This window comes from Mobula birostris, chromosome 5 (assembly GCF_030028105.1).
Source record: "Mobula birostris isolate sMobBir1 chromosome 5, sMobBir1.hap1, whole genome shotgun sequence".
NCBI classification, from domain to species: Eukaryota; Metazoa; Chordata; class Chondrichthyes; order Myliobatiformes; family Myliobatidae; genus Mobula; species Mobula birostris.
Genome location: NC_092374.1, coordinates 80,808,119 through 80,825,426, shown reverse-complemented (window position 1 = coordinate 80,825,426; position 17,308 = coordinate 80,808,119). Strand labels below are relative to the sequence as shown.

General features: G+C 42.0%; 1 protein-coding gene across 4 annotated transcripts in view; it reads right to left on the bottom strand.

Moving 5' to 3' along the window:
• The window catches only part of chd3 (chromodomain helicase DNA binding protein 3), a 130,815-nt gene that overhangs the window by 91,729 nt on the left and 21,778 nt on the right, over positions 1-17,308 (bottom strand). For all 4 annotated transcript variants that reach the window (XM_072258256.1, XM_072258260.1, XM_072258259.1 and 1 more), the window contains exons 4-10: positions 15,096-15,217; positions 12,735-12,979; positions 12,295-12,422; positions 10,511-10,649; positions 7,869-8,044; positions 6,792-7,049; positions 757-960 (exon numbers count right to left, since the gene is read on the bottom strand). In XM_072258256.1, the coding sequence (XP_072114357.1) occupies positions 757-960; positions 6,792-7,049; positions 7,869-8,044; positions 10,511-10,649; positions 12,295-12,422; positions 12,735-12,979; positions 15,096-15,217 (1,272 nt within the window). The remainder of the gene's footprint in view (positions 1-756; positions 961-6,791; positions 7,050-7,868; positions 8,045-10,510; positions 10,650-12,294; positions 12,423-12,734; positions 12,980-15,095; positions 15,218-17,308) is intronic.

Here is a 17,308-nt window from a genome sequence, read left to right as displayed (position 1 = left end):
CTTCACGTGTGGCTTAGCTACCAAGCCCGGCAGAGACATTTCTACTGACAGGAGAAGGGACAAAGGCGAGTTACTGGCACTTTAAGAACAGTCGCTTCAGGCAGATGGGGCTCATCAGCCATGGTTGGCGGCTCATCTAGGAGAAGGAAAACTCTGATCTCAAACCACCACGGCCTTGCGGCTGTACCCATTTATGGGGAAGGTTTTGGGAGTAAACCCAGAGGGGAAAATCCTGAGGCAGTTTTACATTGAGTTCAATGCCCACTGGCAACTCCTGCAACGCCACTGGTACCAAAGTGCATTGGTCTCTGCTGTTACTTTGGGTTCCTCAGTTGCGTGAAGAGGGAGACCTTGCTACATGGGCAACAGGCTCTCCATATTGTACTGCCCAGGCTTGCGTATCTAGACAGCTGAGACGCAATATCCATGGTCAACTCTGACCAGCAGAGGCCTCAGATGGCAGCTGTTATGCATAATTTACGTTAGTTTAAGTCTGTGTCAACTTGTCTCTGCCATGTACTATGCTGCTGCTGCAAAAAGCTAATTTTCTTGGCATTTATAGTCTGTGTAGGCATGCCTATGAGAATAAACTTCAACTTGGAACTTGAAACCTCTGGTGAACTTACCTTGGAACTGAGGAGACAGTGTAGATAGAGCTCTCCTCAATCTAACTCATGCTATTCTTGCTTTGGAAGTGCTCTCATAGCTCTCATCACAACAATGTCAAATAAAGAAAGAAAAAAAAACGAAACCCACCTGGAGTTCAGTGACCCAGGAACAGTGCCAGTATGACAAGCCAGCCCACTTAACGAAAAACTCCCGCTCAGGCCGGCCCTGCAGTGGTTTCGGCGGAGAGTCCTCTGGGTTGGCATCGGGTGGTCTGGGTGCTGGCACTGATTGTGGAGGCTCCCCCCATCGCCAGTGAAGAATCTTCTGGACCCGGCCTTTCAACGGTGGGCACTGCACAGAAAATAAAACAGTATGACTCCGGAAAGATTAAGGGAGTCATTTTGCAGCTATATAAAACTATGGTAATGCATAGTTTTGGCATATGGTGTTCAGCTATGGTTGCCCCATTACAAGAGGGATGTGGAGTGTTAGAGAAGGTGCAGAAAAGGATGCCGCCTGGATTAACTATAACATGAGATTGGATTGGTTTTCTTTGGAGTATCACAGGCTGAGCCAACGGATAGGGTAGATAGTCAGAGTCTCTTTAACAAGGTAGAAATGTCAAATATTTTAATATTTAGCTTTAATGTGAGGAAAAGTTTAAGGTAATTTTTTCTAACTACAAAGGAAATGGTAGATAATGGAAGCAGTCACGATAGTGACATTTAAAAGCCATTTAGACAGACATATGAACATAAAGGGAATGAAGCAATTATAAATCCTGTGCAGATGGGATTAGCTTCATTCATGTTCATCGAGGAGGAGCAAACAAGGCCTCAGATTTACCCCTTTTCTGTCTGCTCAGAATTTAAAACACAAGGCAGTGAAAGGGAAAATGCAAGACCAAAGTGGTTTTCTTTAGAAAAGGAAGCCTGAGATCATCTATGAAGTGTACTGAAGAGAACAACAAAAATGCTCTGTTGCAGGTACTGCCAATAATAATACAAGGTATATGTAGAAGTTAACAACACACAAGGATTTGCAGTGCAGCATTCTCAAAAAAACATGACACCACGAGATAGGGTGCAGGGTGATTAAAACCCTGTGACACTGAGGGACAAGACTTTTCTGTTCCTCAAACTCAGTACTTGGGATTGAATTTCCAATTGTAGGGTTACTGAAACCTTCAAATGCTTAGAAAATTAAGGCACAAGAAGGAGAAGGAGAAGTTGGGTAAATACTTTTACAACCAAAGCCACAACTGAGTCATACATTATGGATAGAACATAGAAATCTACTGCACATTACAGGCCTTTTAGCCCATAATATTATGCCGACCATGTAACCTACTTTGGAAATTGCCTAGAATTTCCCTACTGCATAGACGTCTATTTTCGTAAACTCCACATACCCATCTAAGAGTCTCTTAAAATACTCTATTGTATCTGCCTCTACTACCATTGCTGGCAGTGCATTCCACACACCCACCACTCTCCATTAAAAAAAACATCTCTAACATCCCCCTTGTACCTACTTTCAAGCACCTTGAAATTATGCCCCCTCGTATTAGCCATTTCAGCTCTGGGAAAAAGCCTCTGGCTATCAACATGATCAATGCCGCTCATCATCTTGTACACCTCCGTCAGGTCATCTCTCATCCTCCGTCGCTCCAAGGAGGAAAGACCAAGTTCACTCAACCTATTCTCATAAGGCATGCTCCCCAATCCAGGCACCATCCTTGTAAATCTCCTCTACACTCCCTCTGAAGTATACACATCCTTCCTGTAATGAGGTGACCAGAACTGAACACAGTACTCCACGTGGAGTCTAACTAAGGTCTTGTATAGCTGTAACATTACCTCACGGCTCCTGAACTCAATCCCATGGTTGATGAAGGCCATCACACCATACGCCTTCTCAACAACACTCTCAACCTGCACAGCAACTTTGAGTGTCCTGTGGACATGGACCCCAAGATCTTGTTGATCCTCCACACTGCCAAGAGTCTTACCATTAATATATTCTGTCTTCAAATTTGACCTACCGAAATGATCCACTTCACACTTATCTGGGTTGAACTACAAACCCCATTTCCAGAAAAGTTGGGATATTTTCCAAAATGCAATAAAAACAAAAATCTGTGATATGTTAATTCACGTGAACCTTTATTTAACTGACAAAAGTACAAAGAAAAGATTTTCAATAGTTTTACTGACCAACTTAATTGTATTTTGTAAATATACACAAATTTAGAATTTGATGGCTGCAACACACTCAACAAAAGTTGGGACAGAGTTAAAATAAGATTGAAGAGCACACAGAATATTCGAGTAACACCGGTTTGGAAGACTCCACATTAAGCAGGCTAATTGGTAGCAGGTGAGGTATCATGACTGGGTATAAAAGTAGCGTCCATCAAAGGCTCGGTCTTTGTAAGCAAGGATGGGTCATGGCTCACCCCTTTGTGCCAAAATTCGTGAGAGAATTGTTAGTCAGTTCAAAAGGAACATTTCTCAACGCAAGATTGCAGAGAATTTAGGTCTTTCAATATCTACAGTACATAATATTGTGAAAAGATTCAGAGAATTCAGAGACATCTCAGTGCGTAAAGGGCAAGGTCGGAAACCACTGTTGAATGCGCGTGATCTTCGAGCCCTCAGGCGGCACTGCCTAAGAAACCGTCATGCTACTGTGACAATTATAGCCACCTGGGCTCGGAGTACTTCGGAAAACCATTGTCACTCAACACAGTCCGTCGCTGCATCCAGAAATGCAACGTGAAACTGTATTATGCAAGGAGGAAGCCATACACCAACTCTATGCAGAAACGCTGGCAAGTTCTCTGGGTCCGAGCTCATCTCAGATGGACCGAAAGACTGTGGAACCGTGTGCTGTGGTCAGATGAGTCCACATTTCAGCTAGTTTTCGGAAAAAACCAGCGTCGAGTTCTCCGTGCCAAAGATGAAAACGACCATCCAGATTGTTATCAGCGAAAGGTGCAAAAGCCAGCATCTGTGACAGTATGGGGGTGCATCAGTGCCCACGGCATGGGTGAGTTGCATGTATGTGAAGGTACCATTGACTCTGAGGCATATATTAGGATTTTAGAGAGACATATGTTGCCATCAAGGCGACATCTCTTCCTGGGACGTCCATGTTTATTTCAGCAGGACAATGCCGACCACATCCTGCACGGGCTACAACAGCGTGGCTTTGTAGACACGGAGTGCATGTGCTTGACTGGCCTGCTGCCAGTCCAGACCTATCTCCTATTGAAAATGTATGGCGCATCATGAAGAGGAGAATCAGACAACGGAGACCACGGACTGTTGAGCAGCTGATGTCTTATATCAAGCAAGAATGGACAAAATTTCCAATTGCAAATCTACTACAATTAGTATCCTCAGTTCCAAAACGATTAAAAAGTGTTATTAAAAGGAAAGGTGATGTAACACAATGGTAAAGATGCCTCTGTCCCAACTTTTGTTGAGTGTGTTGCAGCCATCAAATTCTAAATTTGTGTATGTTTACAAAATACAATTAAGTTGGTCAGTAAAACCATTGAAAATCTTTTCTTTGTACTTATGTCAGTTAAATAAAGGCTCACGTGAATTAACATATCACAGATTTTTGTTTTTATTGCATTTTGGAAAATATCCCAACTTTTCTGGAAATGGGGTTTGTACATCTGCCACTTCTCAGCCCAGTTCGGCATCTTATCGATGTCCTGCTATAACCTCTAACAATCCTCCAGACTATCCACAACATCTCCAACTTTTGTGTCATCTAACCCATCCTTCTACTTCCTCATCCAGGTCATTTATAAAAATCACAAAGAGGAGGGGTTCCAGAACAGATCTTTGCAGAACACCATCAGTCACTGTCATCCATGCAGAATACGAACCATCTACAACCACCCTTTGCCCTCTGTGGGCAAGCCAATTCTGGATCCACAAAGCAAGATCTCCTTGGGTCCCATGCCTCATTACTTTCTGATTTGAGCCTTGCATGGGGAGCCTTATCAAATGCCTTACTGAAATCAATATACACTACATCCACTGCTCTACCTTCAATGTGTTTTGTTACATCCCCAAAGAATTCAATTAGGCTCGTAAGGCACGACCTTCCCTAGGCAAAACCATGCTAATCATCCCTAATCAGATTGTGTCTCTCCAAATGCTCATAAATCCTGCCTCTCAGGATTTTCTCCAACAACTTGCCCAGCACTGAAGAAAGACTCACTGGTCTTTAATTTCCTGGGTTAACTCTACTCCCTTTCTTTTACAAGGGAACAACATTTGCAACCTTCCAATCCTTTGGTACTTCTCCCGTCCCTACTGATGATGCAAAGATCATTGCCAGAGGCTCAGCAATCTCCTCCCTTGCTTCCCACAGCAGCCTGGGGCATATCTCGTCTGGTCCTAGTGACTTAGCTAACTTAATACCTTTCAAAAGCTCCAGCACATCCTTTCTTAATGTCTATACACTCAAGTGTTTCAGTCCGCTGTAAGTCATCCTCACAATTGCCAAGGTCCTTTTCACTGGTGGATACTGAAGCAAAGTATTCATTAAGGATCTCCGCTACTTCCTCCATGCACAAGTTTCCACTATTGCACCCAATTGGTCCTATTCTCACACAGCTCATCCTCTTGCTCTTCACATAGTTATAGAATGCCTAGGGGTTTTCCTTAATCCTATTTGCCAAGGCTTTCTCATGCACCCCTCTAGCTCTCGCAATTTCATTCTTTAGCTCCTTCCTGGCACCCTTGTAATTTTCTAGAGCTCTAACAGTACCTAGATTCTTGAACTTTTCATAAGCTTTTCTTTTTTTCCTTAATAGATTTTCTACATCCTTTATACACCATGGTTCTTTTATCCTACCATCCTTTCCCTGCCTCAATGGAACATATCTATGCAGAATGCCATGCAAATGTTCCCTGAACATTTGCCACATTTCTGCCATGCATTTCCCTGAGAACATATGCTCCCAATTTATGTTCCCAAGTTCCTGCCTAACAGCATATTTCCTCCTACCCCAATTAAATGTTTTCCTAAATTGTCTGCTTCTGTCCCTCTCCAGCGCTATGGTAAAGGAGATAGAGTTGTGATCAACACATTTAAGATAACTGTAGTATACATTGTGATAGTGACAGAGCAGGATGGCTGAGTTCACCTTTCCTCAGCTTTTAAATATTGATCTGCTTCTACTAGTTTTCATTTTACAAACAGTTGAACCTTGATCACCCACAGTGCCCTTCAAACCCCTTCCACATCTTATCCATTAGTTTCAATAGATCACAAAACACCCCGAGTTCCCAATACAGGGAACCTGTCAGGAACACTGATCCAGGATTACCCCATGCCATTTTGCTAAGATCCAAGAGATAGCAAACACATACAAGCAAACTCAATTTTCCAATTATGCATGCTTAATAGTCACATGTATGGACAAGTCCTGGTCTGCTGAGTTAATCATTAAGGCAGTCAGACTTGCACCTGGAACATTCTGCAGACAAATTCTTCGAGTCAACAGCTTTGCATTTACCATAGGTTCTCTACAAAGTTCTAATACTCAAGCTGTTGTTCCTCCTTTCCATCCCTTGTGGTGCACTGGGCAACAACCTTGCCGTTTCTTTAGCATTTTTGTCTGTCTTTTGATGAGGCTGAGTTGCTAGCTTGATGCTCAATCTAGCACAGATGGAAAGCATGCAGAGAGCCAGCCGGATTCGAATCCGGGACCACTCGCCTCGAAGTCCGGTAATACACCACCAGCTGGCTAGTTAAGCTGTTTTCTTGAATTCAACCCAGAGCAAAAGTTGACTAAGGCAACAGATTTTGCAAGCAGAGTCAGAGAGGACCCTGCAACAAGAAAAGGCTGGTGCTATGAACATTTTTTATACTTCATCTGCATATTTGAGGTGACTGGGATTCAGTCTGGGCCATTCACAAAAATGTGGAAAGACCGCTGCTATCAAGTGCCCATCCAAGTCATCCCCTCACCACACAATTGTGGGATCAAAATTCTGGAACTCCCCACCTGAATTCACTGACTGCCGTAGTTGAAAGCAGTAGCTCATCACCATCTTCTCAAGGGTAATTGGAGATGGGCAACAAGTTGCATCTTCCCAAAGCTGTAACCCACCACCTTCCCCCAGAAAATATAAAATAATATAACTACTCACTGTACAGCGAGGACAAAGCCACTCGCCATTGGGGATCTCTGGAAGTGGCGGATTGAGGCAGTGAATGTGGTAGGAAGATGGGCAGGTGTCACAGCACAGCAGCTCTCCGCCATCTTTGCAGACCCGACAATATTCCATGTGGTCATCCTCTTCTTCCCGCTCAGCCCCCATCTCCGCTTCTTCCTCTTCCTCCTCCTCCTCCTCTTCTTCTTCCTCCTCTTCCTCTTCCTTTGCTTCCCATTGAATACCCTCCTTTTCCTAAAGACAGACATTATTTTACTTTCTCCTGTTTACTTCCTCCTCAGTGGGTGAGGAAACCAGTTCACTTAAACTGGCTGAACATAGACAGGTCAGAATGTAGATGGTCTTATACAGACACATCAATCACATTCACTACTCTGCCCCAATAACTACAGAATTAATTTCACATGCAACTTGATTTGTGTGGCTACCCTCCACTTTAACTTTGCTGGAAAAGTAAACCTGATTTCTAATCTGGAGATTTTGCTGCAGTCTCAGTTATGGCAGTTAGCATTTATACTTACAGTCTCTACCCAAGGCAGAGGATCCTGATTCAGAGTTACAGTATAGAATCAAAGAGAAGCACCATTGAGTCCACTGCATCCATAATGGCTAATGACAAAGTTTTTGGGGAAAATCACACATTTTAGTTCTCGGGTGGGGTGTTGCATATATTAACTTTCATCCAGATACTAGCACATAATGTACTCAATCATGAAAGCATCCTTATCTTCTCTGAATCCTCTTTTGTAGCGATCATATATTTCCAGTCATGTTACTCTTGCTATGGGCTACCTTTTGCTTATGTAGAATGAGCAGCAGAGGATTTCAGCACATCTTGCTAATAGCTTCGATGATTTGACCAAACCAGCCCATTAATCATCTCTGACTACAGCAGGGGTTCCCAATCTTTTTTACACCATGGACCCCTACCATTAACAGAGGGATATGTGGACCCTAGGTTGGGACCCTTGGTCTAAAGCATTTGCCTTCTTGTCTCGTCTTTTCCATTTGGCTGAAAATTGCAAATTTCCTGCACAAGAAAGCCATACTCACACAGTGTGGGCAGCTCCACTTCCCTTCTGGAGCTTTGTCCAGTTCTGGATCCAGGCAGACTAAGTGGTAAGCTCTAGGGCAGGTATCACACAAGATGATCTCTCCTCCCTGCTGGCAAACCTCGCAGTAATCCTGATGATCAGTCTCATATCCATCCGCCTCCTCCTCACCAATCACTACAGGTTAAGAGTCAATTAATTACAATCAACCAACTAAATATCAGGGGACAGCTCACTGTAAGGAAATATTTGCAGTTACACAAAAGTACTGCAAGCTCTGTAAACCCAAAATAAAAACCAAACATGCTGAAAGTGCTCAATGGATCAGATTGTATCTGACAAGACTGAAGTAGTTAACGGCTCTGGTACATGACTTTTCATGAGAAAGAGAAGCATGGGGTGGTGGGGGAGGGGAAGAGAACATCACAAGATGAGCATTATGTTGCAGAAAAATGGGTTTGGAGTGTAGAGACAACAAAGAAAAGGGAAAGCAGAACAAAATAAGCGTTTGTTCAATCTCTTTCATGACCTCAGGGTGTCCAGTGTTTTACAATCAATGAAGTAGGTACTTTTTTCCCCAATGGCAATCACTATCATAATACAGTGGAACCTGGAAGCAGCAAACTCCCACAAATAATTATGGTAATTAACAAAATTTTGTTTTGAGTAAGCTTGGTTGGGGGTTAAATTGGCCAGTACACTGGAGAGAACCTGTGGTTTTTCCTACCATGCTCGGGATCTTTTCCATGCCTTTAGTTTATCAAAATAACAAATAATGATTTTAATGCTTGGCATAAGACATGAAGATTAATTTCCATTGAGGCAGTGTGTTGGGGGGAGAGGTAGGGGGTAGTTACTGAACGATTCCTGGTGGCCTCTTGAAATCAGAGTTCAGGATTCTCTGCAAGAAGTACTCTCTTTTTAAAAGTAAGAAATAAATCGGATTAGCTACAGTTTGGGCATCACCTTACAGGAAGGGTGAAAAAACATGGAGAATGATTGCATAGATCTGATGGATATTGAAGAGTTTAGGAGACAAAACACAGAGGGGGATTAGACAGGAAAACATATTAGAAAGGCCTGGGAAGTGAGTTGGTTTGGACAAGAATGATATAAATGATCAGAGTGAATAGAGGGGAACCTGTAGATGTAATGTATTCAGATTTCCACAAGGCATTTCACAAAGACCTGCATGGAGAGTTTGTGCACAAGAGATCAATGGGGAAAGTGTGTTTGCATGGACTGAAGACAAGTACCAACATAGAAGAATCAGAAATTAATGGGTCTTTTTCAGCTAGAAGGGTACAAATAGTGGAGTGCTTAATAATAAGCTCTTGGACCTTAGTTAACTACCTCTGAGCACACCTACATGAAATACTGTTGTAGGAAAGCAGCATCCATCATCAAGGATCCCCACCACATAGGTCATGCTCTCTACTCACTGCTGCCATCAGGTAGAAGGTAAAAGAGCCTCAGGACTAGCACCGCCAGGTTCAAAATCAGCTATTACCCTTCAGCCACCAGGTTCTTAAACCAGAGGATAACTACACTCAACTTCACTTGCCTCACTACTAAAATGCTCCCACAACCAACAAATTCACTTTAAGGACTCTTTATCTCATGTCCTTGTTATTTATTGTTATTTATTTATATTTGCATTTGCACAGTTTGTTATTTTCTGCAATCTTTCATTGATCTTGTTATAGTTATTATTCTACAGATTTGCTGATTATGCCTACAGGAAAATGAATCTCAGGGTTATATGGTGACAAATATGTACTTTGATAATGAAATTTACTTCGAACTTCAATCTATAGCAATAACTTGTAGAAGAGCAATATATCCAAGTTTTCTAATGACAGGAAATAGAAAAGAAGGCATGTTACAACGAGAATATTTGGACTCTGCAATGGATATGTAGATATGTTGAGCAAGCAGGCAAAACCTTAGCATGTAGAATACGTGGAAATTATGAGGTCATGCCCTTTCAGTAAGAGGAATCAAAAGCCTTACGATTATCTAAATGGAGGAACATTACGAATAATGTGGTACTGATCTAGATGCTCTAATGTATGAATCAGAAAAAGTTATTAAGCAGGTGCAGCAAGTAGTTAGGAAGGCTAATTCCTTATTGGCCTTTATTGTGAGCAATCTAGAAGTTAAAAGTTCTGAAAATGTCTTTTCCAAAGGAATAAAAGGATACTTGAAGACTGAAATATACAGTCTTATCAAAAAATCCATCAAATGGATTTGCCAGCAAAGTGAACCAAAGAAGTAGCCTTTAACAACCTTTGTCCCAGGCTGCCAATCTAATTTAAAATGACAGACACTCAATGCCAAGTTTAATCTAGGGGAATGAAGCATGGGAACAGCTGGACATTCTGCCACTGGACCACAGCCACTCAGCATTTTAAATATTTTGATCTACTTTTCCTGCAAATCCATTTGATAAGATTTTTTTCAATAAGACTATACATTTCAGTATTCAAGCACCCTTTCATGTTTTGAAAAAGACAGTTGCAAGTATATTCATTAACCTTCAAATGGAAGAAGTGTTTACTGATTTCCCAAATGAATTAAATTCTAATTTCAAGGTTATCCCCTCATTCTGCACACACAGGTTAAATATAATGTATCACTTACTCTTCCTCTTCCTTCTGCCAACTTTTGCTTTAAGCCTTGCTTTTTTCAGGGGCCCAACTGAGCTATCAGATCGAATGGATGAGCTGTGCACACTGGCATTGTCAAAATCAGAATCCCCATCCAAGTCTGCCTCATCGCTCTGAAAGAGTATAGCAAGCAAGTTTAACGATAACAACTATTCTGTAGTCAGGTCACAATAAAGTAAAACACATTGAAGGTAAATCATATATATGCCAAACTTTCCTTCAAGGGTACGCATGGCAAGTTCAACACCTGAAAGAAAGAACAAATGCCTCTATCCAAGAGCCACCAAGACTGCACACATGGCAGATTCTGCAATAGGAACCACAAATGAAGACTGCGATTTACCCAGACATCTCACAACACTTGATTAAGGATCAGACTATTCAATGCACCAAGTAGGTCTGAAAAGCAATGTACTAAATAAAAAGCCACCAGTTCTTTATTGTTGTTAAAAGACTGCCTTCCAAAACTATCTCGCTATTGGATATAATGAACGATTAACCCCACCACGGTAATTTTTCCAGTACAAAAGAGCACCAAGGCAAATGACACGATGACACGAAGCTGGGCAGCAGTGTTAGCTGTGAGGAGGATGCTAAGAGGATGCAGGGTGACTTGGGCAAATTCATGGCAGATGCAATTTTATGTGGATAAATGTGAGGTTATCCACTTTGGTGGCAAAAACAGGAAAACAGATTATTATCTGAATGGTGGCCAATTAGGAAAAGGGGAGGTGCAACGAGATCTGGGTGTCATTGTACACCAGTCATTGAAAGTGGGCATGCAGGTACAGCAGGCGGTGAAAAAGGCCTGCTATGCTGGCATTCATAGCAAGAGGATTCGAGTACAGGAGCAGGGAGGTACTACTGCAGTTGTACAAGGACTTGGTGAGACCACACCTGGAGTATTGTGTGCAGCTTTGGTCCCCTAATCTGAGGAAAGACATCCTTGCCATAGAGGGAGTACAAAGAAGGTTCACCAGATTGATTCCTGGGATGGCAGGACTTTCATATGAAGAAAGACTGGATCAACTAGGCTTATACTCGCTGGAATTTAGAAGAATGAGGGGGGATCTTATTGAAACGTATAAAATCCCAAAGGGATTGGACAGTCTAGATGCAGGAAGATTGTTCCCGATGTTGGGGACGTCCAGAACGAGGGGTCACAGTTTAAGGATAAAGGGGAAACCTTTTAGGACCGAGATGAGGAAAAACTTCTTCACACAGAGAGTGGTGAATCTGTGGAATTCTCTGCCACAGGAAACAGTTGAGGCCAGTTCATTGGCTATACTTAAGAGGGAGTTAGATATGGCTCAGGGGGTACGGAGAGAAAGCAGGGACAGGGTTCTGAGTTGGATGATCAGCCATGATCATACTGAATGGCAGTGCAGGCTTGAAGGGCCGAATGGCCTACTCCTGCACCTATTTTCTATGTTTCTAAAGCTTCAGAGAAACATTACTTTTGTCATCTTTTCCACATATACAAATTGAAACTTCTAGATCATGACAAAAAAATTAAGCGTAGGCTCGCTCATCACTAGGAAAGCAAACACACTCATACATACTGAACAACACACAAGAAGCTGGAGGAACTCCATAGGGGTAGGAGCATCAATGGAAAGAAACTGAAAGTCAACGTTTTCAGGTTGAGACCTTTCATCTGGAGCCAAAACGCTGACTGTCAAATTCCTTCAGTAAATGCTCCAGATTGTGTGCTGCTCAATATTACAGTATCTGCAGCGAGTTGTGTTTCACACTTACTGAGGAGCTTTTCTTCCTTTTTGATCCCATTATGCCTAGCTTGATTTTCAAGGTAGCCATCTTCTTCCTCTTTTTCTTCTTTCCTTCTGGGACCCTTGGGCTCTTGCTCCGCTTTTTTGCACCAGGGCCTGTAACCACACAAGTGGACTTTTGAATCACATTATTCCCTTTACATCACATTATCCCAACGCCCCAGTGATGTTTGGGAGTATGACATCTTGTTATCCATTTAGCTGCCACACGTTCCTAGAAGAATCTGGGCATTTGAGCCTTGACCAGCTTCATTATCTCTGGTGTTAGGGTATATACTTAGCTGGATGTGGAACAGGACAGGAGTTGAGGTTGAGAGATCAGGGGGTGGAGGAGGACCAGAGGCTAGAAAAGATAGGGTCTGAGTGTGAACCAAGCCAGAAGTCATGGAGGGCCCTGACAACACTCACCTTTGCCCTCTTTGGTCTTGGCCTTGCGGATGGGTGGCACTGGCAGGGCAGAAAGGGGTCCCGTGGAGGCACTGGCAGACACCTGCTCTACTACAGCTGCTACTGCTGCCGCTGCAGCTGCTGCGGCTACTGCAGCTGCTGATCCCTTGAATGGACTGTTGGCACTGAACTCCCTCCACTTGGCACCAAGAATCGTCATCATTTTCGACATTGGAATCTTGGGGTTCTTCTTGGCAATGAGAGGCCTAGGTTTAAAAGATTATTTAGTGTTTAGACTACACCATTTGAAGAAGGTGTCACATCATAAACAAAGGTCAGTTTTACAGATGTTGACCATTGAACATCACCAGTCTATTTTACTGTATGTGCTCCTTCCTCCATCTCATTTAAACCTCCCGCTTTCTCTCTTGTATACTGTACTTATCTAACTTCCCCTTCGATGGACCTGAGAAACCTGCATTATTTTACAAAGATTTAAGAGAATCAACAAATTCAGATGCAGGCTGGAGTGATCTGGAACATAGAATGCTTTAGACATGCAGCACTGTGCAAATGTCTTAGGCACACATATATAGCTACAGTAGCTAAGACTTTTGCACAGTACTGTATTTATCAATGTGGAGCAGAGAGAATGCTTGTAAATCTGATGGAAGCAAAGGATGTTGGGAATAGCAAGAGTGGAACATCATGGGAGGGGAATCAGACAGGTGACAAAAGGGAAGAGGTTGTGCGACTACATACACACCCAGCCCTGAGAGACCAGGCAAGGTCATTTGATTCCAAACAATTGGTTTATTGATCATGACAGGATGTCTCTCTGGTGCTTCCCGCTCCCTCTCTTCTCCCCCTTCCCCTTTTCCCAACCATGATTTCCCTCTCCCTGTCCCCCTTCCCACTCTCAATCCACAACTGAGACCCTTATAAGAATCAGGTTTATCGTCACTCACATCATGAAATTTGTTTTTTTAAAAAAACAGAGCAGTACAGTGAAGATATAAAATTACTACAGTACTGTGCAAGTTTTAGGCACCCTAGCTATATATATGTGCTCAAGACTTTTGCACAGTACTGCAGATTTAACACTTTCAAATAGATTTAGATAAACAGTTGAAAAGGAACAAATTGCAAAGCCTTGGGGAAAAGTTAGATCTCTTTTTAAAACCTTCTGCCCTGCACAATTCTAATTTTGTTATCATTTACATAGGCTGGTGAATTAGGTTAGGCGGAGGGAAATGGTGAGATGTGGTTTGATTGACTTCAGTTTAGTTTGCTGATGAAGATGGACTGCTATCATCTATAAAGTTTAGTCCCCAATCTGATAAAAGAAATATGATACCTTTCAAGACCTTGTGATATCTTAAATGCCTTGCAGACAATAGATGATCTTGTATAAGCATCGTCACATTTGCAAACAAACAGAAATGTGATAAACACTAAGTGTGTTATGTGGAAAGTGGGGAATTTGAGAAAAACAAATTGACCTCCTTGATCTTTAAGCTGAACAGGTTACAGCCACTGCAGCTCATCCCTCAAATTCTTCCACCTCCTCCTTTAACCTGCTTCTTCATGGTAGGACCAACATATACAATTCAAAACAGGGCTCCAAACCTCGGTTAATGGTAGAGGTCCATGAGATAAAGAAGGTTGTAACCCCCTCATTCAAAACATGTTTAATGATAAGACAGTACATGGGTTACCTTATTGAATCTACTATGCTATCTGGAGAATTTAAATTCCAAGTAATGGGGTAAAATATAAAATAATAAGTTAGGATCGGACACAATAACCACAAAAGCTGTGTCATAAAAGCAAGTCAAGTTACTTAACACCAATCTTTCCCAGTCTAGCTGAAATGTCATTCCAGATACATTTATTAGGTGATTCTTCACTGTCCTCTGAAATGAGCCAGCACACTACTGCTCAGGATGCAAACAGGAGCAGACCATCCATTTGCAGGCTGTTCTCTGTTCCAGCTTTACAGATGGTCTTTTTGTCAATTTTGTCCAAGAATTCAGAAAATACACAGAGCACTTAATATGCTAACCATACTTCTAAAATATTGTAATAAATGGCATCAAAAGTGTACAAGACTGATAAGAAAATACAACTACCAAGAATGGAGAGAGGAAACTAGTTCTGTTGTGCACAGGAACAAGCACATGTACGAATGTTAGACTTTTGAAATTCATCATGATATGGGAGCTTGTTCATCTATACAGGTATCCAGAAGTTGGACTTTCATAACCCCAGGGGGCAGCTTATATTCACAATCTATGCACAAATTAATGCTTCATAAAAGTTGAGGCATGTGTGTTCTTTGCTTATTTAATGATGCTTAAGAACAATTTCCCCTTAGCTCACCTCATGAACTGGCTGAAGGCCTTGTAGTTAGTTAAAGTGCGATAGTCATCCTCGGTGAATATGTGGTCCACATCTTCCAGCCCCCAATCCTCAAGCAGCCGGGCCGAGGACTTCGGTTCAGGCTGTTACAGAGGGCAGCAAGTAAAGAGTTATTCATCAAGCCAGGTAGAGTCATATAACGTGACAAAGGGGCATTCAAACCACCAGGCCGCTTCTTTTAAAAGGACAATTTCAATTAGTCCTAATTTCCTGTATGTTCCCCTTCACTTGTAAATATTCCCAAACATTTATCATTACAGCCAGGAAATTCTTATTGAATCGGCTTCCAATTTTCAAACATTGACCTTTGTATCTTCCTCTTCCCAGTGACAGCAGAATCCCTGTCTATTCTGTCACAACCCTAACTATTTTCCTCAGGTCAACACTCCAAGGTTACAGAGCTGAAATAAAAATCTGAAACATCAATGCCGTTTTTCTTCTCCACAGGTTCCATCTCATCTGCTGAGCATTTCAAGCATTTCATGTTATTATTTCAGATTTCCAGCAGCTGCATTTTTTTTAAATTTTCCAGTCACAAACTTAAACCCTTATCCTGAACCTCATCTTCAAGATAGTTTCCTGCTTGAACCATCTCGCCAACAGACTTGAAACAAAATTCAATATCTCCCATAACCCGTGTGGTTAAACCACCTGTAACCAGTGGTATACCAGAGGGATCAATACTAGGACCTTTTTGCTTGTCATATACACCTAGTGGTCACCTTATTCGTTACCTCCCGTACCTAACCAAGTGGCCATTGAGTGTATGTGTGTGGTCATCTATTACCCATCCACTTCAAGGTTCAATGTGTTGCGTGTTCAGAGATGCTTATCTGCACACCACTGTTGTAACACATGCTTATTTGAGTTACTGTGGCCTTCCTGTCAGCCTGAATCAGTCTGGCCATTCTCCTCTGATCACTGTCGTTAACAAGGAACTTTTGCCCACAGAACTGCCGCACACTGAAAGTTATTTTTGTTTTTCCGCACTATTCCACTATTCTCTATAAACTGTAGAGACTGATAATCCCAGGAGATCAGCAGTTTCTGAGATACTCAAACTACCCTGACTGGCATCAACAATCATTCCATGGTCAAAGTCACTTAAATCACATTTCTTCTCCATTCTGATGTTTGGTCTGAACAACAACAGAACCTCTTGACCATGTCTGCATACTTTTATGCATTGAGCTACTGCCCCATGAATGGCTGATTAGATAAAGTTCAAAGTACAAAGCACATATACATACATGAGATTCATTTTCTTGCAGGCATACTCAATAAATCTATAGGCCAATAATCATAATGAAAGACCGAAAACAAAGACAAACAACCAATGTGCAAAAGGCAACAAAATGCACAAATATAAAAAGAAAAAAAAATAGTAATAAATAAATAAATAAATAAATAAGCAATAAATATTGAGAACATGAGATGATAAGTCCTTGAAAGTGAATCCATAGATTGTGGGAACAGTTCAGTGTTGGGGTGAATGAAGTTATCCCTTCTGGTTCAAGAACCTGATGGTTGAGGGTAATAACTGTTCCTGAATCTGGTGGAGTGGGTCCTGCACCAGATTCCTGTGCCTACTTCCCAATGGTAGCAGTAAGAAGAGCATGGCCTGGATGGTGGGGCTCATTGATGATGGATGCTGCTTTCCTGTGACAATTCCATTTGCATTAACAAGCAGGTGTACATATGTATCCAATAAAGTGGCTACTGAGTGTATATAAATGACTTGGATTCAGAACGTCTGTGGTCTAAAAGTATGTTTGCTGATGCACAAGACTGGTGAGGTTGTAGATAGCGATGATGGTTGTTTAAGGATAGAGGAATACACCAAGTCAGCTAGAAAGTTGGGCAGACGGAATTTAATCTGGACAACTGTGAATTAATGTATTATATGTATTATCTAATACTAGCCTAACACATTCAGAAAATGACAGGGACCTTAGAAGCTCTGATGTACAGAGACACCTTGGGGTGCATGGTTATAGCTCCCTGAGCACGGTGACATGGGTGAAAAAGGGTAGTGAAGGTACTTAGCTTGCTTGTCTTCATAGGCAAGTGTTGGAACATCATGATATGCTGTACAAAACATTAACTAGACCACACCTGGAATAGCCCATGCCATTCTGGTCACCACACTACAGAAAGAGAGTCCAGAAGAGATT